Source organism: Triticum urartu, chromosome 3, assembly GCF_003073215.2.
Source record: "Triticum urartu cultivar G1812 chromosome 3, Tu2.1, whole genome shotgun sequence".
In the NCBI taxonomy this organism is placed as follows: domain Eukaryota; kingdom Viridiplantae; phylum Streptophyta; class Magnoliopsida; order Poales; family Poaceae; genus Triticum; species Triticum urartu.
Window position 1 is genome coordinate 387,987,364 of NC_053024.1, and position 22,649 is coordinate 388,010,012.

The 22,649-nt window shown below is 45.4% G+C and overlaps 2 protein-coding genes across 9 annotated transcripts; one reads left to right on the plus strand and one right to left on the minus strand.

Moving 5' to 3' along the window:
* Positions 1–7,315: 7,315 nt before the first annotated feature.
* LOC125544068 (probable phosphatase PSR2) lies at positions 7,316–12,818 on the plus strand. 8 transcript variants are annotated; one of them, XM_048707605.1, is made up of 8 exons: positions 7,316–7,545; positions 8,263–8,478; positions 9,364–9,494; positions 9,665–9,754; positions 10,357–10,459; positions 10,680–11,213; positions 11,628–11,965; positions 12,390–12,818. In XM_048707605.1, exons 2-8 carry the CDS (start codon positions 8,331–8,333, stop codon positions 12,555–12,557), a joined length of 1,512 nt encoding a protein of 503 aa, XP_048563562.1. In that variant the 5' UTR covers positions 7,316–7,545; positions 8,263–8,330; the 3' UTR covers positions 12,558–12,818. The 8 variants fall into 8 exon arrangements, with proteins under 8 accessions (XP_048563562.1, XP_048563563.1, XP_048563564.1 ...); XM_048707607.1 differs by having other exon boundaries at positions 7,389–7,545; positions 8,362–8,478; XM_048707608.1 differs by having other exon boundaries at positions 7,389–7,545; positions 8,370–8,478.
* Positions 12,819–13,406: 588 nt separating this feature from the next.
* LOC125544067 (mitogen-activated protein kinase 10) lies at positions 13,407–22,203 on the minus strand. The gene is made up of 10 exons (XM_048707604.1): positions 21,781–22,203; positions 20,307–20,715; positions 19,565–19,692; positions 19,406–19,465; positions 16,387–16,536; positions 16,146–16,301; positions 15,822–16,033; positions 15,606–15,704; positions 14,342–14,508; positions 13,407–14,259 (listed from the first exon to the last, which is right to left on the minus strand). The coding sequence occupies exons 1-10, from the start codon at positions 21,802–21,804 to the stop codon at positions 13,823–13,825; spliced, it is 1,842 nt and encodes a 613-aa protein (XP_048563561.1). The 5' UTR covers positions 21,805–22,203; the 3' UTR covers positions 13,407–13,822.
* Positions 22,204–22,649: the final 446 nt, after the last annotated feature.

Consider the following 22,649-nt stretch of genomic DNA (forward strand, 5'->3'; position numbering starts at 1 on the left):
GTAGGAACATGATCTTATTGTTATGATGATTCTTAACTTCACTCTGAAATCGCTTGAACTTTTCAAATGTTTCAGACTTGTGCTTCATTAAGTAAATATACCTATATCTACTCAAATCGTCAGTGAAAATGAGAAAATAGCGATATCCACCGCACGCTTCAATTCTCATTGGATCACGCGCATCAGCATGTATGATTTCCAACAAGTCACTTGCCCATTTCATTGTACCTGAAAGCGGGGTCTTAGTCATCCTGCCCATGAGGCATGGCTTGCATGTGTCAAGCGATTCAAAATCAAGTGACTCCAAACATCCATCGACATGGAGTTTCTTCATGCATCTTACACCAATATGACCTAAGCGGCAGTGCCACGAGAAAGTGGTACTATCATTATTAACTCTACATCTTTTGGCGTGAACATGTGTATTACCACGACCGAGATTCAATGAACCATTCACATAGGGTGCATGACCATGAAAGGTATCATTCATGTAAACAAAATAACCATTATTCTCTAACTTAAATGAATGACCGTATTGCTATGAACATGATCTAATCATATTCATGCTCAACGTAGACACCTGATAAAATTTATCTAGGTTCAATACTAATCCCGAAGGCAGATGGAGCGTGCGATGGTGATCTCATCAACTTTGGAAACACTTCCAACACACATCGTCACCTCGCCCTTAGCCAGTCTCCGTTCAGTCCGTAGCTTTTGCTTCAAGTCACCAATAATAGTAACTGAACCGGTATCCAATACCCAGGTGCTACCAGGAGTACTAGTGAGGTACACATTAATAACACATATATACTTTGAAGTTGCCAGCCTTCTTATCTACCATGCATTTGGGGTAATTCCGCTACCAGTGACCGTTCCCTTTACAATAGAAGCACTTAGTCTCGGGTTTGGGTTCAACCTTGGGTTCCTTCACTGGAGCGGCAACTGGTTTGCCATCCATGAAGTTTCCCTTCTAGCCCTTGCCCTTCTTGAAACCAGTGGTCTTGTTAGACCATCAACACTTGATGCTCCTTCTTGATTTCTACCTTTTTTGCGGTCTTAAGCACCGCGAACAGCTCCGGGATCAACTCCATCCCTTGCATGTCATAGTTCATCACGAAGATCTAGTAGCTTAGTGATAGTGTCTAGAGAACTCTATCAATCATTATCTTATCTGGAAGTTTAACTCCTACTTGATTTAAGTGATTGTAGCACCCAGACATTCTGAGCACATGCTCACTAGCTGAGCTATTCTCCTCCATCTTGTTGGCAAAAGAACTTGTCAGAGGTCTCACACCTCTCAACACGGGCATGAGCCTAAAATCCCAGTTTCAGCTCTTGGAACATCTCATATGTTCTTTGGCGTTCAAAACGTCATTGGAATCCCGATTCTAAGCCATAAAGTATGGTGCACTAAACTATCAAGTAGTCATCAGGATGTGTCTGTCAGGTGTTCACAACATCCACAGACGACGTTGTAGGGGTTTGCACATCGAGCGGTGCATCAAATACGTAAACCTTCTGTGCAGCAGTGAGGACACTCCTCGGACTACGGACCCAGTCTGCATCATTGCTTACAGTATCTTTCAACTTGGTCTTTCTCTAGGAACGTATTGAAACAGGGAGCTACAACGTGAGCTATTTATCTACAACATATTTGCAAAGACAATTTAGACTATGTTCATGATAATTAAGTTCATCTAATCAAATTATTTAATGAACTCCCACTCAGATAGACATCCCTCTAGTCATCTAAGTGAAACATGATCCGAATCGACTAGGTCGTGTCCGATCATCACGTGAGACGGACTAGTCATCAACGGTGAACATCTCATGTTGATCATATCTTCTATATGACTCATGTTCGACCTTTCGGTCTTCCGTGTTCCGAGGCCATGTCTGTACATGCTAGGCTCATCAAATCAACATAAGTGTATTGCGTGTGTAAATCTGGCTTACACCCGTTGTATTCGAACGTTAGAATCTATCACACCCGATCATCACGTGGTGCTTCGAAACGACGAACCTTCGCAACGGTGCACAGTTAGGGGGAACACTTTTTTTTGAAATTTTAGTGAGGGATCATCTTATTTAAGCTACCATCGTTCTAAGAAAATAAGATGTAAAACATGACAAACATCACATGCAATCAAATAGTGACATGATATGTCCAATATCATTTTGCTCCTTTTGATCTCCATCTTCGGGGCTCCATGATCATCATTGTCACCGGCATGACACCATGATCTCCATCATCATGATCTCCATCATCGTGTCTTCTGAAGTTGTCTCGTCATCTATTACTTCTACTACTATGGCTAACGCTTTAGCAATAAAGTAAAGTAATTACATGACGTTTATGTTGACACGCAGGTCATAAATAAATTAAGACAACTCCTATGGCTCCTGCCGGTTGTCATACTCATCGACATGCAAGTCGTGATTCCTATTACAAGAACATGATCAATCTCATACATCACATATATCATTCATCACATCCTTTTGGCCATATCACATCACAAGGCATATGCTGCAAAAACAAGCTAGACGTCCTCTAATTGTTGTTGCAAGTTTTTACGTGGCTGCTATAGGTTTCTAGCAAGAACGTTTCTTACCTACGCCAAAACCACAACGTGATATGCCAATTTCTATTTACCCTTCATAAGGACCCTTTTCATCGAATCCGATCCGACTAAAGTGGGAGAGATAGACACCCGCTAGCCACCTTATGCAACTAGTGCATGTCAGTCGGTGGAACCAGTCTCACGTAAGAGTACGTGTAAGGTCGGTCCGGGCTGCTTCATCCCACGATGCCGCCGAATCAAGATAAGACTAGTAACGGCAAGTAAATTGACAAAATCGATGCCCACAACTGCTTTGTGTTCTACTCGTGCATAGAAACTATGCATAAACCTGGCTCTGATACCACTGTTGGGGAACATAGCAGAAATTCAAAATTTTCTACGCATCACCAAGATCAATCTATGGAGTAATCTAGCAATGAGGGGAAGGAGAGTGCATCTACATACCCTTGTAGATCGCTAAGCGGAAGTGTTCAAGTGAACGGGGTTGATGGAGTCGTACTCGTCGTGATCCAAATCACCGATGATCCTAGTGCCGAACGGACGGCACCTCCGCGTTCAACACACGTACAGCCCGATGACGTCTCCTACGCCTTGATCCAGCAAGGGGAGAAGGAGAGGTTGGGGAAGACTCCATCCAGCAGCAGCACGACGGCGTGGTGGTGGTGGAGGAGCGCGGGACTCCAGCAGGGCTTCGCCAAGCACTACGAGAGACGAGGAGGAAGAGGGGTAGGGCTGCGCCAACAGGGAGATTGAATCGTGTGTTGGGCTGCCCCTTTGCTCAAGTATATATAGGGGGGGGGAGGGGCTGCGCCCCCACCTAGGGTTCCCTCCCTAGGGGTGGCGGCAGCCCCCAGATCCCATCTAGGAGGCGGCCAAGGGGGAGAGAGAGGGGGCGCACCTAGGGTGGGCCTTAGGGCCCATCTGCGCCTAGGGTTTGCCCCCTCTCCCCTTGAGGACGCCTTGGGCCTTGGTGGGAGGCGCCCCAGCCCACCTAGGGGCTGGTCCCTTCTCACTATTGGCCCATGTAAGCCTCCGGGGCTGGTGGCCCCACCTGGTGGACCCCCGGACCCCTCCGGTGGTCCCGGTACACTACCGGTGATGCCCGGAACAATTCCGGTGGCCAAAACCATACTTCCTATATATCACTCTTTACCTCCATACCATTCCGGAACTCCTCGTGACGTCCGGGATCTCATCCGGGACTCCGAACAACATTCGGTAACCGCATACATACTTTCCCTATAACCCTAGTGTCATCGAACCTTAAGTGTGTAGACCCTACGGGTTCGGGAGTCATGCAGACATGGCCGAGACAACTCTCCGGTCAATAACCAACAGCGGGATCTGGATACCCATGTTGGCTCCCACATGTTCCATGATGATCTCATCGGATGAACCATGATGTCAAGGACTTAATCAATCCCGTATTCAATTCCCTTTGTCCAGCGGTATTGTACTTGCCCGAGTTTCGATCGTCGGTATCCCGATACCTTTTTCAATCTCGTTACCGGCAAGTCTCTTGACTCGTTCCGTAACACATCATCCTGTGATCAACTCCTTGAGCACATTGTGCACATTATGATGATGTCCTACCGAGTGGGCCCAAAGATACCTCTCCGTTTACACGGAGTGACAAATCCCAGTCTTGATTCGTGCCAACCCAACAAACACTTTCGGAGATACCTGTAGTGTACCTTTATAGCCACCCAGTTACATTGTGACGTTTGGCACACCCAAAGCACTCCTACGGTATCCGGGAGTTGCACAATCTCATGGTCTAAGGAAATGATACTTGACATTAGAAAAGCTTTAGCAAACGAACTACACGATCTTTGTGCTAGGCTTAGGATTGGGTATTGTCCATCACATCATTCTCCTAATGATGTGATCCCGTTATCAACGACATCCAATGTCCATGGTCAGGAAACCGTAACCATCTATTGATCAACGAGCTAGTCAACTAGAGGCTTACTAGGGACATGGTGTTGTCTATGTATCCACACATGTATCTGAGTTTCCTATCAATACAATTCTAGCATGGATAATAAACGATTATCATGAACAATGAAATATAATAATAACTAATTTATTATTGCCTCTAGGGCATATTTCCAACAGATCACCTCACCATCACCATCACCACGCCGTCATGCTGACGAAACTCTCCCTCGACCCTCTGCTGGATCAAGAGTTCGAGGGACATCATCTAGCTGAACGTGTGCTGAACTCGAAGGTGTCGTACGTTCGGTACTTGATCGGTTGGATCGTGAAGACGTTCGACTACGTCAACCGCATTAACCTAACGCTTCCGCTTTCGGTCTACGAGGGTACGTGGACACACTCTTCCCCTCTCGTTGCTATGCATCTCCTAGATAGATCTTGCATGATCGTAGGAATTTTTTTGAAATTACATGCTACGTTCCCCAACACTACTGCCCTACCCTTCTCTACTACCGCGGGTACCATCGTGTTGTGCAGTACGTAGCAGTAGTACCACTCGTAGGACCGGTAGTACCACTCCGGCAGAACTACCGTGTCGGTGGCTTGCCCACTTGCACACACCGGTCGGTACCACCGCTTTAAGCGTAGTACCGCTTGAGTGTGTGTATGGGCCGATTATGGCTCGATTTGCTCCCTCACTATAAAAGGAGGTCTTCTTCCCCAAGTTGACTTACATATTTTCTTCCAAGCTCCATTGTTGCCCTAAAGCTCATTTTCGCCCGATCTCTCTCCCTAGCCAGCAAATCTTGTTGATTTTCTAGGGTTTGCTTGAGAGGGCCCCGATCTACAGTTCTACTAAGAGCAATTTGATTCCTGCCACTAATCCCTTGCGGATCTTGTTACTCTTGGGTATTTGGGCACCCTAGATGGAATAGGTCACCTCGAAGCCACAATCCATTGTGGTGAATCTTCGTGGTGATGTTGGGAGCCTCCAATTAAGTTGTGGAGATTGTCCCAGCCTTGTTTGTAAAGATTTTGTTGCCGCCTTCAAGGGCACCACTAGTGGAATCACGTCATCTTGCATTGTGTGAGGGCATGAGGAGAATACGGTTTTCCTAGTAGCTTCTTGTGGAGCATTGTGCCTTCACACAGCTCCAACGAAGACGCACTTCCCCCTAAAGGGAAGAAATTTCGATAACACATTCTCGTCTTCACCGGCTCCACTTGTGGTTATCTCTTACCTTTACTTTGTGTAAGCTATTAACATGTTGTATCTATCTAAACAACCTATTTGTTGCTAAACCTAATTTGTTAAGAAAATATAACAATTGGTAGTTGCCTATTCACCCCCCCCCCTAGTCAACCATATCGATTCTTTCAATAGCGTTGACTAAAAATAGTGCAGACAGAACAGAGGAAAAACAACAACCGAGCCAGAGCCACCAGACAGTCTGGTTCAAAGGACCGGGCAGTACGGCCCGACTAGAGAAGAAATGTTGTCAGCCAAGGAGGGGCCGGACGGTCAGATCAAAGGACCATATAGTCCACCAGTGCTCCACCGGACAGTCCGGTTGCATGACAAGATAGTCTGTCTGTCTGTAAGAAATCTGCATGAAGCATAGACCCTCTCACCGACGTTGTTTCATCTGATCATACCCGCAACCCCCGTGCCATCAGCTTCAAGGAATGCGCCGTCCACATTGAGCGGACCATCTGGGGGTTGGTCCAATGATGCGGGACCTGAGTGGCGATGTATAGGATCTGCTTCGAGGTTTGACGGATGACAAGAAGAGTGTTGATGTAGCTTGACAGAAATCTCCAAGATGAATTTGTCATTTGGCGCTGGGTTCGAATGGGTGATCTCGTGACGGACGTGCCATGTGTGCCACATCGTCATGAGCACCGGGAGGCGTTCGTCCACGTTGCACCGGCTGAGGAGGTGCAGGAGTCAGTCCGGCCCGGTGTTGGTGATGTCCTTCACGGCCGGAGTCTATGGCATCTGCAGAAAACATGAAATGTATCCTCTAGGTCCAGTCCACAAAGCATTTCTTAGCAAGTCTTCATTTCACAATCACGACGGAAGAGCCATGGAGAGACAATTCCGGTACCAACATAAGCAAAGCTGCAAAAAAAAAAATTCACGTGAGCAAGTCGGGTCCTCACGTGCGCCGCTCCCATTTGCTCACAGCCTGATCCGCGCAGACACGGCGGCGGCCGCACGAGCGTGGGGTACGAGTACGTTTGCCGGGCCACGCGTCGTTTCTGCAGTGGGCGCAGCCAGGAAGGAGGAGCAAAGGATCAAGCGCCGTCCACGCGCGAAACCCCACCAACTCTGTGACGCCCAAAACCTACATGCACCAAATCGACCTCGCTTACCACTGGGGCGCTGCCTGCGTGCTGCGCGCTGACCCGCGGCTGTCAGTGACGGAAAGGGGCAGCGGGTACGACACGGACTTGGTGGTTCGGTAAAGCAGGACTAATCGTTATAAAATTAAACGGGTGGACTCCGCTAGGCATGATGAGCTACCGATCCTTGCCGTCCACGTGTACCCATGGGCCCAGAGTCCCGCGCCCGCCACCACCATGTACTCGCACATGTATGCATGACACATGGGCCCCAACGTGGCCAGGCTCACCTGTCAGGGAGTACGGCCAACACATGCTAACGGAGGAACGATCGTTGAGAGGAAAGGGCGCCGCAACTCACCCCGAAATCGCGAGACAAACCCGAAACCATCCTCTCTGGGTCGCCTTTCGGTGGGGCCGGCGAACCATGCCCCACATGGCAGCCAGAGTGGTGGAAGAGACCGGTGGTTTGGCCTGCCGAACGCGGATCGGTCGTATAGATTATGTGGTGCGGGATTAGCGAGCGATCGAGCTGTCCCCTACCTGTGTTGCTCTCCCTCTCCCCCTCTTCTCTCTTGCGCGCTTGCTTGCTTCCCTTCTCCGTGTGAGCGAGGCCACCAGCGGAGGAGGGCTGTGCTGAAGAAGGCTGCGCCAGCGAGAGCTTGGTGACTGGGTACGTATCTCCCCTGCTCGTCGAGCTCCAAGCTTTAATTTCTCTCTCTTTTTTCCAATAGTATAGTATTCGTTCCTTCTCTGACTTTTATTTTCCGTGTGATTGCTGCGGATTTCGCTTACTAATTGAGCTGTCTGGGTTGGGGAGGGGGGTTGGGGTCGGGGTCAAACTTGAGGCATCTCTAGTATTTTGGTACTAGTATTAGTTTGGTTCAGCTTGCTGTTGGCTGTTGGGCGTATGGTGTGATTTGTGAATTCTGGCCCGGAAGATGATTTTGTGAGTTCAAGCTTCGGTGTGATTACATGTCTCCTGCTCCGATTTTTCTGTCAAAATAACATGGATCATGGCGGGAGCTTTGTACCGGGAAAGTGTGCATCTCAAATATCTAGAAATGAAGTTGGTGTTTGTTTGTTTGCGAGGTGGGATTAAATCTTTGGAGATATTAGTTTATCGGAGGCTGCTTCATTGTTGAATTCACTTGCCATATGACTACTACAGTATATTTTCTAAATAGTCTTCAGCTAGAGAACTATATAGGCGCAGCTTCGATGATAAAAGATTCATCATAAGAATTTGTTAAAAAAAAAGGACGCTCTTAATTTCTCGAGAACTACTAAAGTACTGTATTCTTTTTTCCACTACACTAGTCTTTAGATTTTTTTTACTGCCAATACTTTTCTCCACTAATGTATTGAGTGATATCAAATGTCTCAACAGTTGGCCTTTTCCTACCTACTGGACCTGCAGTACTTTCAACATGCTTTTTGCATATCACTGCATTAAGGATGAATAAAATGTTAAGCACCGACTGTTTAGGGACGCAGGAGTTTCATACATTCCACAAGACTACTGAAATACTGGAAGACTCGCAATCTCAAGAGATTGCATTCCACGAAGCAGCGCTGGGGTCAACGCTAGTAGGCCATCAAAATGGTAAAGTCTGCATAGTTTTAATTCCGGTCTACTTGGTTAGACTCGTTTTGATCTTTTTCTTTCTCTCTCTCTCTCACTGAATTCTGGATTTTCTGCTTGGAATACACCTGCACTGTGGCTGCATTAGAGAAGTAGCGACTCTTTCAAAACATACACTCCCTTGAATGCAGAGTCATCGGTTCTAGTACGAAAACTGCCAGTGTGGTGATTTTTACACAATAATTCTTCATGTTATGAATTACATTGCACAAATGTCTAAGGAACATAAACTTCCTTGAATAATATATAATCCTCAGGAATGTGTTATACCACTTTACTGTTATACTACATTGCTTTAAAAATAGTAAATATGTTAAATTGCAGGTGACTGAACATGAGTCTGGATATCTGGATTAATGTAATATAGGTATATTAGATAATAAGAAATCGGATGGTAGTTTTTGTTCCTTGTTGTACTTTTATACTGCATGAGTGTATCTAGCATTAACCTCTTTATACTCTGGCTGCTAAACAATAAACACTACTGCTAAGTTCCAAGTCTATGTAACAAACCTTCTGCAGAAATGAAATACTGCAAGCGATAAGAGGTTGTTGCTTATGTTGTGTGCTGAGCTCAAAGATCAGAATGTTCATATATACGCCAGTCTCTCCCCAGCATCAAGTTGTCAAATTTACCTTCTGTTTTAGAACGGCCAGATATTTCATTGCTCTATAATTCAACTTTGGGATATGCATATGACGTTATTACTACCATTAATTTGTAGCATATGGATGTATGTTCTCTCAAAGACAGCAGTGAGTTTATGAGTTGCAATTTAATTATTATTTGTTTGCAGTCCGCTCTACTGCCGAAGTGTTACAATTTAATTTATTATTTGTTTGCAGTCCACTCTATTGCCGCAGTATCAGCAGGAGACATTGGAATGGCTGAAGTCAGCTTGTTGCATGGTGAATCTGACACATCAGCTACCGGTTTACTGCCAGTGTCATTCTTGTCATGTGGTCCTCGATCTATGGTGATTAACCTTCTAGTTCGTTTAATAATTTTAGTTCCTGATTAAAAAACATACTTCTGTTTCTGGTCTCTGATAAGACAATCACACATCATAACTTATCATCATTTGGTTGATTTCCCCTATTTCTCAGAAGCAACTGCTTAGGTTCATATCTTTTTGATATTGCGTAGGCTCATATCTGGCATTGTGGTCCTGTTGAAAAAGTATGTCGATCTAGGACCCCTGCCAGTTGTAAGGATTATCAGCAAATTACCACAACGGTTGGTTTTACATCTTGTAGCTACTTCACTCAAGAACTATATTTGGAATTTACGTGTTAGCTTTACTTTGGAATTAGATGAATCTTCGTCGTTCTTTTTATCTTCATGTTAATAAGCAAAATGTCCTATTTCTTTGCTTAATAGTCATCACTAAATACACTTGTCAGAAATTAAATACTAAATACTGTTGAGCTGATAAAAAAATCAATACATGTTCTGCTTATGTTACATTGGGAAATCAAGAATGCGGTGGCTTAAAATTTTCAAATCCAATTATATGTTTGGAATTATAAATTAAGGAACTATAAACCTGTAACATGGGATGAAGTGATGAAACCATAACAGTTCAGTGACTGGGACTGGAAATAAACCCATTCTCCTTAGCTGTGGTTGTTTTCTGCAATCCGCTTAGACACTATGAGCTATCTCAGTTTAAGTTACTGTACTTAGACAATGATTATCAGCTACCTTTGTAAAAATCTAACAAAACGATTCCATCTTTGCTTTATTTATCGATTTCATCTGCCTAGAGATACTGCTACTTATGTCAAGTTATGAACTCTGCAGTATGGATTATTCAACTACTACTTTAATATTTGTAGGTTCCAATATCAGTTCCGTCATCATCTGGCCTTGAAACCATCCTAACACCTAATCCAATGTACAGTGATATTCAGTTGAAAGATGTGAACTACAATGCTACAGGTAATATGGCCTGACTTTCAACTCTTCCAATGTTTTAAGCTGCTGACTTACTGTAGTATTTTAATTTTAGGTTTCATATTTCAGCCTTTCCAGTGTTGTATTGGACTATATGTTCAAGTATATACGTATTTAGCTGCTTCCCTTTATCATGTTATCCTGTTCTTTATCTCACTATGTGGTATCTGAATGTGCTGATATTCTCCTTGTTCTGTCATTGCAGCAATGGAGGAAAGCACTGAGTTCCTTCAGCTGATTCTTAGTGGCAATGATGAAGGCTACAATACTTCAAGCGAACTACAAGTTTGGGATGTTCTGGACTTCTACTTCTCAGAAAGTTTTTCTGATGTACAATTTGATAGTATAATGGGTTTTACAAGTGATGTCAGTACTTCCTCTCATGATTATATGAATATTGCTGACTTGGTAGAGCGGCCTGTGGCACTCCTGTCTCTCAATGAGACAGAGGAACCAAATAATGCAGCCAATAAGGCTCTGGTCGACCACAGTAGAATGGACCCAGATGACACATCCTTGTACCTTCAAATGAAACCACCAGATTCAGAAATCGAAAGTACTTCTGCCTCTCAGGATGTGATAGGAATTGAGTATGTCGATTCAATTCCTAGAGGTCTACCTTCAAATGAAAAGCTTCATTCTAGAGGTCTGCCTGATTTAATGGATGTTGACTCATCCAATCGTCTACGAAAATCACCAGTGAGAACGAAGCATGTCACTCTTGTACTTGATTTGGATGGTAAGCAGGCGATGTGTTCACGTCATTCAATTATACTTCTGAAGTTTTCTTTCTTCTAGTAACTGTGACTTAGGAAGCAAAGTTCATAGATATTCAGACTACATCGGCTGTAATTAAACCATGGGGATTTGATTATGCTCTCCTATGATTAGGATTGTTTAAAGCAATCCCCGCAAGCCCCATCAATATGTTGGATAAAATGGATCCAAATTTCTGTTTCCTTTGAAATCTTTGATCATCCAGTTCACTGTGAATGGTTTTCTTTTTCTTTGTGGTGTCATAAATTTTCAGTTTTTTATTTTAGGTCATGCATTAGCGCATTATCTTCAGCATTGCAAAATTCAGTTGTGATGTCAGCATTCTTACTACGATTGCTATTTTTTTTAAGATGGTTTAACCATTTTTCATATGCAGAGACTCTTGTCCATTCAACATTGGATCACTGTGACATATCTGATTTCAGCATTCAAGTTTTCTTCAATATGAAAGACCATACAGTTCATGTGAGACAAAGGCCCTACCTGAAGATGTTCCTTGAGAAGGTAGCTCAGATGTTTGAGCTTGTCATTTTCACAGCAAGTCAGAGAATCTATGCTGAGCAGATAATAGATAGGCTTGACCCTGATGGGAAATTGATCTCGCAACGAATTTATCGTGAGTCGTGTATATTCTCTGATGGCAGCTATACAAAAGACCTGACAATTCTAGGAGTCCACTTGGCAAAAGTTGCTATAATTGACAATACGCCACAGGTAACATTCCTTCCAAAATATGTTTTATCTCGACAGGCAGAAATGTTTCTCCTTTGAAAACGTTGGCTAAAGGGGGAAGGATCCCTCCTTAACTGCCCACTGTATAGAAGTGCGACCTTTCCGCGAATTAGCGCGGATAGCACCGCAGCGAAGTCCGCATAGCGGACTCGAATGCAGGTGGGCGGGTTCAGCACCTTGAACTCCAGCCATGAGCTAGTGCCCAGTTCTCAGTGTTTCTACTTTCTGTTTGTAGTTTTCAGTCTAGTAGCTATATTATCTAGGCATGTGACCTGCAGGTATCTTAGTTGCTTCCTTTTGAATCAAATCAAAACTTTTAACAGCTAGAATCGCTCTCTTCATGAGGGCTTCACAACTCCTGAACACTCTTATGGATGCATTATAGCTGAAACCTCTCTTGTTTCAGGTTTTCCAGTTGCAAGTCGATAATGGCATCCCGATAAAGAGCTGGTTTGACGACCCCGCGGACCAGGAACTGGTTGAGTTACTCCCGTTCCTCGAGACCCTTGTTGATGCTGAGGACGTAAGGCCACTAATCTCAAAGACTTTTCATGGCAAAGTCCAGCAGGATTAGACTTAAGATGCATCATTATCATGCACTGAGCCTGAGCCTGAGCCTGAGCCTGCCACAGTGTCAGCGAACTCCGTCTTGGGAAATTAGGTATAGGATCAGCATTCACCCATTTATGTTATGTTGGCTGTTACAGATAGCAAGCATAAACTGCATGTCGCCATGGCTTGTATACGTAGTATTTCTCGGGTTTTCTGTGTGGCAGGTCTGTGTACATAAATTATAGTATTGAATAAAGTGATCTGAATCCAGTTTTTGCTCAAAGGGACCTCTCAAGCAGCACAGAGTAGCTGACTATGCCTGAAGCTTTCACCTACACAAAATTCTCCCTAAATCCCCATCCTGGTTGTAGAACAATCGTAAATTTCCATTTTATTTCTGGAATAGCGCCTGACACATGCTTTGGAGTATGTGTGCGGCTAGAAGTGGGATAAGACTGCCTCACTGTTATTATTTCTTTCTTTCATAGGTTAATTTGATAAATGTCACTTGAATTCTGACGATTCTGAGAAACGCCACTGCAATTTGCAAACTTTGAAAAATGCCATTTCCAGTGGCATTTTTCAAAGTCACAGTAGGAATGGAGGGAGTAGATAGAAAACCAATCTCCATGCCCTTGTGAAGCGATCTCTTCACCACCATCAAAATGCTTCCTAGCAAAGGGGCAGCGAGCTAAGACTAGGGACTGTACTCTTGGCGACGAAAACTCAGGGTTTGCGCAACATTGCGTTTCAGCGAGCTAAGATGAAATTGCCGTTTTCCCCCCAAAGGGCAAACAGGAAATGATCATCTGCGTTTGCCGTGTTTAAAACCAGAAGCCACTGATTCGACTACGTGGTGGCAATTATCACCTGCAGCAAAAGTGTCCTTTATAAGTTTATATATATCTTTCTGAAGTTGCACATTGATGACAAACATCTCTATACAACAGAAAACGGGTTAGCATTCCTTCCTTCCCCTTCTGTCTCCTCGCCCTAGAAAAAGTAACCGGCGCCTAAATAGCTCAGATTACAAGCCACTGGACTGACTACCCACCCCCATCCAGTGTGCACACAGGCAGATACAACAAGCTGATGGCCCGAAACAGAACGAAGAGCTTCACACGCTTCCAGATCAGACAGCACACATAAGCATCAAACCATGGGCTGCCCTGCGCTGTAAACCTTGCGGCATCCCCACCCAAGCTTGATCCACCACTTCGTTCCTCGCTGTTTCGTTAGCCACCAGCCGCACTCCAGGATGGCATGTCGGATGCGCCTGACTGGCCACTAATACATCTGCGACATACCGTAGGGAACAACGCCGACCTTCCTGTGAGCACTTGCCGCCACTCCTGTTGTAGTTGGAGCCATGCCATTAAGGGATCTCGAGTATAGGTTTGATTCCGCTGATAGCCTATCAGAAGAACCCCTTTTCGGCCCTGCTGATTGATGGAACGGAGGTGCTCTCATGTCCAGAGCAACATCAGGCACAGTTGAACTGTTTGCGCAAGCATAGGCCTGCTGGTGCAGCGTATACATTTCGGCCTGCGATGGCTCAGAGCAAGCTGACTTTGCCGGTGTCTGATAATAACCGTATATTTGCGGGATTTGCTGTTGGGGAGGATAACCTGAGCTCATTGCTGCCACTCTTCGTGGGTCATATGTATCCTTCATGCCACCATTTTCGTAAGGCAGAACTGGACCAACAACCCTTCCTGGTCTTGCTGTATAATTGACAAGCATTATATGATTAGATTAAAACTAGTACCAGCTAAGCACGTATATCAAGCATGGACTAGAAAGCACCTGTTGGCACTCTTTGTGGAGCCTGTGAGGTTCTCTGGACATTGCCAGAATATTTTTCTGAATCTCGATGATTTTTATAAGACTCGTCAGGCGAAGGCTTATCCCTTGATGGGCCAATACGGGGTTGTTCCTTTCCATGAATTGGAGCTGAGTGAACAATAGTAGACCTGTAAAAACATTAACAAATGTTTCATGAATCAGTTCGCAAGAACTAAATGTCCAGCCAGGTAGTGGGCAATTTGAAGTGTGTATCATCTCCTGGCATGTCAATTTGGCCGACCAGCCTAACAGTACATAGGAAAGTTGACTTCAATGTTCTACAATCCACATTCAGTTGCATGAAGCCAACTCCGACATGGCCCAAATTTTATGCTCGCTATTTGGTTAGGAACTGTTCCATTAACATAGTGGTCGTTACGATTTCACTTTATTAACATATTTTGCCATATTTTTATCACTGTTTTAGCAATATGGATTTTACAACAGCGGACGGTCAGCAGTGATGGCGGAACGCTAGTAAGGCCGTGTGGGGCATCACGGTGTGCCAGGGATCCCTCCATCAGCCTTTGCTCAGAGGCGGGATGCGAGCGTGGCGGTGTGGTCCTAGGTCCTAGCGCTAGCGGCGTGAGGGAGATGGCAGTGTTTGGTTCGGCTGTTCATGGCATGCAGGCATGATGTGTGTGGCTGCATGTGCCCTAGTCTCAGCGAGATGCCAAAATGCATCTCACAGGAGGCCTTGGGCCATGACTATTACTTGGCCTAAGCCCTACACGGTGGTTTTCTTTGGATTTTCAGTTAACCGCGACTTAAAACTGAATTTGACTGCACTAGTTCGGTTAGTCAATTCTACAAACCGAACTTTCAGCTGCCAATTGAAAAACCCAATAATTCAGTTTAATTTTTGCCCAGCTCTAGCTACAGACATTGAAATCCAAAATGTTATTCATTATGTCATGTCAACATTGGCTCATTTCACCTTCTTGTGAAAGCATATTAAGATAACATTGTCATCGGAGTTAAAGTGTGGCCAATGTATTCATTGTATCATATTAACATAGGCTCGTTTCACCTTCTTGTCAAACCATATGAAGACAACATTATCACTAGACAAGGTGAAGTGTGACAAATGACGGTGTGCCTAAGTTCCAAACTGTGACCCTGACCAATGTATTAAGCTCTGATGTGTGCCTTTTAGCTGTTCTGAACTCCTGCCGCTAATATAATAAAGGTAGAGAAAGAAATATCATGGAACGTGAAAGGTTACCTAGGAAGAGAGGTGTGCTTTCTATCCATTGGAACTACAGGGCCATTCTCACTATTTTCTTCAAGATGAGCAAACTGCTTCCTAAATTGATCAACAGCACTGCATAAACATAGGTAGAGAAGTGTCCCAGTCAGTAGACTGCAAAGATACAATGAAAACAAAGGTGAAAGCATGTGCAAAAGCACCATCTAATTCCAAAGATATTATTGCTCAGACCTTGGGTATAGAAAGGTTGTCCTTTCAGTGCCATTGGTGTAGTCTTTGAGCAATTGTGGATGGTATTCCAATATCTCACGAAATATAAGCTCCCTTATGTCTTCTTTTGTCACTCTTCTACGCTCAAACTCAAACTCCATTTTTGTGATTGGTTGGCAGGATGGTTCTCTCTCAACCTTGGCAAGCCCTTTAAAGTACGGATGAGACAATGCCTGACAGAAATCACAAGTTTCCAAATAATGTCACTTTATGCACCTCAATAACTCAAGAGTACAAGACACTGCTACCAACATAAGCAGGGCTGTAAAAACACTAGCAATGTACCTCTTCAGCAGTTGGGCGGTCCTTTGGATCAAACGCTAAAAGCCTTTGCAACAGGTCTAAGGCCAAAGGATCTGCATTGGGAAATTTATGCGAAAATGAAATCAGCTCTTTCTTTCTCATGCTGCTCAGATACCTCCTTGCTTTCTCATTCCGGACCTGGAAAGGAAGAACCTATTAATGTCAATTGGATAACCGACCAAATAGAATATAGAAGGATTCCCAAATAAAACAAGAACTATACCCGAGAGATTGTATCCATAGATGGTGTGCCCAAAAGATCAGTCATCAAATCTAACTGATGTACAACATTTTTACCAGGAAACAAAGGTTTTCCTGTCAAGACCTCAGCAAAGATGCACCCGATGCTCCAGACATCAATGGCGGGTGTATACTGCAATTTTGTTAACATAGCATTTATGTTAGAAAAAAACATGCATGAGTAACAAGTTATTTGTTTATCAGTACCGCATCATGATAATGTTCATTGAGAACAATCAAATATAACAATGTCTGAGATGCTTTCACAAGTCTCAACACAAATGTAACTCATATGATTTTTAACAGCTCCTACCGAGAACGATACGAAGTCAAAATTCTATGTAGCATAAATTTACATAAAAATGGAGCAACTTCATGTTTGAGCACTTAATGCATGATCAACAATGTGATAAGGAAACAACAAACATATGATTATGACGGTGGGGAAAGTCAAAGTGATGGTTTATGAATTAAATTAGCTTTTCACAAAGAAGCAGAGCTTGTTTCAATAGAAGGTGCTGTGCTCCCATAAAATATCCCTATAAGGGCATCTCCAACGGCAACCCTCAAACCTCCTGCAACCTGTATTGGTCCGCGGAGCGGTCCGGACGCGATTTTCTCTCCAGCAAACCGGAGATAAACGTGGGGGGACTTTCCGGGAGTCCAGACCGATCCCACGCCCTCTTCTGACCGCCTTGGCCCACCAAAACCCCTCCTCCCTCGCCCGCGCACGTTCCCGCCCGGCGCCAGCTGCCCGCATTCATGCCGCTGTAGAGCGCTCCGCTTAACATTGAAGACGGCTCAGGGCGGACGCGACCTCTCACTGCCTCCGTCATTGAAGCGGCCGTGCTGGCCGAGGGCGCCGCCCGCGATGCGTCTCCGATGTCCGCACCTGTTCAATGCCGGGGATGCGTGACTGGACGGGACGGATATCTACCACACCCGTTCAATGCCGCTGTCCATCCGTATGCCGCCATTAAGCAGGCTCGCCAGCCGAGACTCCGGCGACGCGCATTGACGCACCCGGACGCCTTGCCTCACCGGAATCCGCTATATAAAGGCGGCCACACCCGGCTAACTCCACACCCAAAGGTACAGCCTGCACCGACGCCTTTGTCGGCGTTCCAGCAGGTGCAGGAGGAACAGTGGTTGATGAGGACATCAATACCATTGTTACACCCACAGCCCCTGCTACTATACATACTGGACCAATTACTAGAGCTCGTGCACGCCTGTTAAATTACCAGGTACTTCCGTTTCTTGGTAATGATTCTAATGTTCATGAGAATATGATGCTGCCTAAATTGGATACATTTGTTTTGCTTACAAATGAAGGGCCTAGCTTGGAGAAGAATGAACATTGGAGCAAGAACAAGCATGGAGATGATGGCATGCGCAAGGAAACAAGAACGGAGTTTCAAGTGATGATTTCAGGACTTTGAAGCCATCGTAATGAGTGCATGAAGTCTTGGACGAAATATACAAGATGCCACTTCACAAATTTCGTCCAGAGGCTATTATAGGTGCTGCGTCACCTTATTATTGGGCCAGGCCCATGTAATTTCGAAACACATAAGTATAGGCTGTTTTAGAGTCCGTATGTGTGGGGAAACAAGAGATAGGGTTGGTTTCGGACCCCTCCTCCAAGGGCCACGAAATTCCCCCCTCTTCATCCATATATACAGTCCTTAGGGCGTCGTTTAGACTTTGGGTTTTGTTTAGATTAAAAATTCGCCATAGCTGCAACTTCGCGTACTTCGTTTGTGTTCAACGATCAGACCAAGGCGTCACAAAACCCCACCTTGATCAATAAAGCTTTCATCTTATATTCGCAATATCCAGATTTGCAATCTTAGTTTCTTGCTTGTTCTTCGTTTGCTTGCAGGAAATAGACCTTCGTGGTCACGTTGATCATGCTCCAGCGTGGTCAATAACCTCTTGGAGTTGATTTAGCGATTGCTAAGGCACGACGTCCTCGCACGTTCGTAGTCGGATCGTGAAAGTCTACTCCTCCGAAACGATATTCACCATCTCATCAAAAGACGGGACACCTTTGCCTCTATCAGTGGTACAACATGTTCTTTCTGGAGCAGCACCGGCTGGCGGAGGGCCAGATCTACGGCGAGCGTGCGAGCGAGGAGGCCATGGCGGCCATGGCTGCGACGAACCCGCGAGCGAGGAGGCCATGGCGGCCATGGCTGCGACGAACCCCAACTTCGTCACGGAGCAGCGTGTCATCTACGATGCCGTCCGTGCTCAAGCCGCCGCTCTCCAGGAAGCGGCCGCCGCCGAGGCACAGCTCCAGGTGATCGCGGAGGAGAACAACGCCAGCTGCTCCGCCGATGATCTATCCGACGACCCGGTGGGACGACGATAGCGCGGGCACCACCATTTCCATCGTAGACCTCACGTCCACCGGCAACGGACAAGGCGCAGACTCCTCCGAGGATCAGTAGGGCACTGGAGGCGGCAGGGCCTTGTGTCCCATGTGGGCCACTCCGTCTCCCGTGTTCTACTCTTCCTCGTCAGAGACCGCAACTAAATTCATCGCTCTTATCGCTGGTGCTCATGAAGACGGCGGATGGAGGATGACAAGGGCTTGGACGCCGGACGCCGCCGCCATAGGATAGGTTTAGGGTCGGCTCGTTTTCCTTTTGTTCTAAATGTTCGAAATGTGATGAAAATCCGTCGTGTTTGTATGAAATCCGTCATGTTTACCAGTTCGCGGACGGATGCGGGAGGAAATTTGCGGGTTGCCGTTGGAGATGCCCTAAGATCTGTATGGAAATGAGGTTTCATGCCACAGCATAAATAAGCTTGGAACAAAACTAATGGACCAATCACCGAAGAACAACGATTTGTATTAATAGGTTGATTAATTGTAACGAAAGATGCATGGTATGTCAACGCAGCACCATTAGTCTTTCGTTATGTCAAGCTGTCAGCAGAGTGCTTTAACCAAAATTCAACCAAGAGAATGCTAATAACGGAGGGAAGCTTACCTTTGAAAAGAAGGAACCACAGAGCTCTGGAGCTCTATACCATCTTGTCGCAACATAATCCTGTAGTGCAATTGAACAAATAGACATCATGATGATTAGCTCAAATCAAACAAGTCGGAAATGTAAGGATGGCAGAATATAGGTATTCCTTGAACATACCGTCCAAAAGATTGTTGTAGGGGTATCGTTGAATGCAACTCGTGCCAATCCAAAATCACAAATCTTCAGTTTGCAGTTGGAATTTGCCAATATATTCTTTGGCTTTAGGTCCCGGTGATAAACATTAGCTGCAGTTACATATGGTCATAGGATTAGCAATGGGTGCAGGCAGCAAAAGGAGCACGACTGGACATGTTATTTATACAGATTTTGTTCATGGAAAGAACTGTGGAGATACTCCTTTTTGGTTGTTGAAAAGACTACCACCACACAGGTATACCATTTGAACCAGCAAATATGTAAGTTATCAGGAAATTGCGTAATAAAATCTTTAAATCATGAGGAAACAACCCGCACTCTATGAAAGAAAATCTATCCTGTTGTTCACCCCCTAATGCCTACGATTGAGATAATTTGCTGTTTCTGAGCATATTTGGAATTCAGGTGATGGCCATATGTTTATCACCTATCTTCCCTACCCAACCAGTATGGCACTAGTTGGTACAGATTTTTTTTGCTTTGAACTCAAGAACTTCAGCTAATCTAATATATGCCATATGGAAATTATTTGTATATGCTAACAATACCGTACATACTGCACCAACTATAAGCGTTCGGGTTTATTTAGCTAGTATATCTAACTAGAAGGTGGTGACCTGATACAAGCTCACCACAGAGCAAATTTACTGTATGGTCCAGCGACATATGATCTTCGAGAAAGATAAATCGGTATGTTACCTACCAGTGTGAATGTACTTCAGAGCCCGGAGTAATTGGTAAAGAAAGAATTGGTAATGCTCCTTTGTCAAGTCATCATTAGCCTTTATAACCTGGTGGAGATCAGACTCCATGAGCTCAAAAACGACATAAATATCTTTGAAGTCTCTTCTCGATGGAGGTAACATAATATGCTTGATCTCAACAATGTCAGGATGTCTTAAGAGCCTCAGAAGCTTGATCTCACGGAGAATCCGTGCAGCATCAGATATGTGCTCAAAGATATCATGTATCTTTTTTATCGCCACTTTCTCTCCGGTGTGGACATCTATTGCGGAGCACACGACACCGTAGCTGCCCTTTCCAACGATTTCCTGAATCTTGTATCGACTTGCGTCGCCGTACTCCGTAAAAAACTCTGCCTCTGCGGAACTCTGGAAAAGAATTGCAGATATCATGTCAAATACATTTCACAAATCTATCACTGGAAGCTCGTCAGAAGCTCCCGGCGACAAGAAGCTTGAGTGATCAATGGACCATCAGTTCTCGGAATCATATACGTATATACAAACAATTGATGTCACGCTGTCAAGCAAAAGCAGAAATGGCACGGTAGGTGGTGGGTCGCAAAAATGATGGCATATCTCCAGATACTTTTAATGGACGACATGTAAAATAACTAATCATTGGGAAGCTACAACCAGTATTAAGGAATAGATGCCAAATTCAACTGTTGTGCAGGTAGATCAAAGAAATTTTCTTGAGGAGAAAGATCTTGAAGCGTTGGTTGCGAAACTGAAATCGTGACACGCACCACTTGTGAGTCAAGTGCTCGTGCACAGATCGGGGAGAAGAGAACCCCACAAGAAAAGCCAACAGCTTTGCCCACCGACAAGGAAAAGCAACGGCCACAATGTGTTTGCGCGGGCAGCCTCTCGAGGTCACAGAACGCGGTCAACTTTTGCATGTGAATTGCGAACTGTTATAGTAAAGGAGCGCCAAATTACACCTTTTTTCCCAAATATAGAAGCAAGACTGCCGCATAACTCAATGCGATGCGACGGGAGTGCGGAAAATGCATGGGACAAGAAGATGAAAGCGAGAAGGACCGACATGATCATATTAGAGATTCAGGTTACAGAGGGAAAAGATCGTGGACGGCTAACGAAAATACTGCCAAAAAATACCTACCCTTGTGGGAATAAAAATAAATTCAAACATCCGGATTGACACGGCACTGAAATGAGAATAGTGATACGGCGGCGGAACGTCAAATCTATGGGAGTGATGCCCAGAACAGAAACAAGAAACAGTGCCGAACAGAAAGGGAAAACGAAGGCTTGAACGGACAGAGACCCCAAACAAGGCAAAGCATTGCCTCGAAATAATAATAATAAAAAAAGAGCAAGGCAAAGGAGCAGCTGAGCTGCATCAATCAGCTCGACTGGAGCGGAATTCACGCACGCAAAAATGCTAGGGATCTCTGGGAAGGAGCCCACCTTCTTGCGCTGATCCTGCTGCATCTCGCCGCTCACCGGATCTCGCCCGGAATCTCCTCGGCTCCCCTGTGCCGTACGGGCGGCAACGACAACAACAACACCAAGCCCACCTCCGAATCACCACGGTCAGACACACGGCATTTGCTGGCGCCGGGCCGGGCCGGCGAGGCCGAAAAGCGCACACGCCGCAGGGCGCCGGCGGGCGGATCGTGAGACGGGACGAGGCGACGAAGGGAGGGCGGGAAACTGGGGGGGAGACCCTAACCCTAGCGACGGGGCGCCGGGGCAGGGCTAGGGCTCCCTCTCTCTCTCTCCTGTTCCTCCTCTCCTGGTCTGCGCTCGCGCTCCGGGAGGGGAATAAGAGAGAGAGAGGAGGAGGACGGGTGGAGAGGAGAGGAGAGGAGGCAGGCAGTGTGTCTGGCTTGTTTTTGTTGCCATGAAATGAAATGAGAGGAATCCTGCTTTGATTTCCGTGCGCGGGCGGACGAGATTGCCCCTCCCCGGTTGGCCGCCTGTCGTGGGTCGCGTGGCCTGGGGTTGGTTGGAACCCATTTCATTTCTCGCTTCAGGTTTGCTCCTCCTTCTTCCTTCGCCTCGTCTGACCCATTTTTATCTAATGCTGATGCGCCCTGCTGCTTGCATACGGTGGATTTACCGGTGGGCCGTCGGTGACGACGAGAAAATGGAGGTGGCTTTCCAAATGTCAAATCCCTTTTGGTATCTTCTCATAATCAGTGGTAGTTTATGCTCGGGTCCTTGGCCATTTGTTATGGTTCCAAAAATCTATTTTTTGGACTAGTTTGTATTCTCACTCCGATGAGCCAGTGTTATTATCCGTTTGCTGTGTTTTAGGATGCGATATCATGGCA

Excerpts from the sequence above, each read along its gene's own strand:
- LOC125544068 (XM_048707605.1), top strand. The coding sequence starts at position 8,331 with ATGAATAAAATGTTAAGCACCGACTGTTTAGGGACGCAGGAGTTTCAT. Across the intron at positions 9,495-9,664 it reads CATGTGGTCCTCGATCTATG|GCTCATATCTGGCATTGTGG; the intron begins GTGATTAACCTT and ends GATATTGCGTAG. Across the intron at positions 11,214-11,627 it reads TCTTGTACTTGATTTGGATG|AGACTCTTGTCCATTCAACA; the intron begins GTAAGCAGGCGA and ends TTTCATATGCAG.
- LOC125544067 (XM_048707604.1), bottom strand. The coding sequence starts at position 21,804 with ATGCAGCAGGATCAGCGCAAGAAG. Across the intron at positions 20,716-21,780 it reads AGCAGGATCAGCGCAAGAAG|AGTTCCGCAGAGGCAGAGTT; the intron begins GTGGGCTCCTTC and ends ATTCTTTTCCAG. Across the intron at positions 15,705-15,821 it reads ACAACCTTTCTATACCCAAG|TGCTGTTGATCAATTTAGGA; the intron begins GTCTGAGCAATA and ends ATGTTTATGCAG.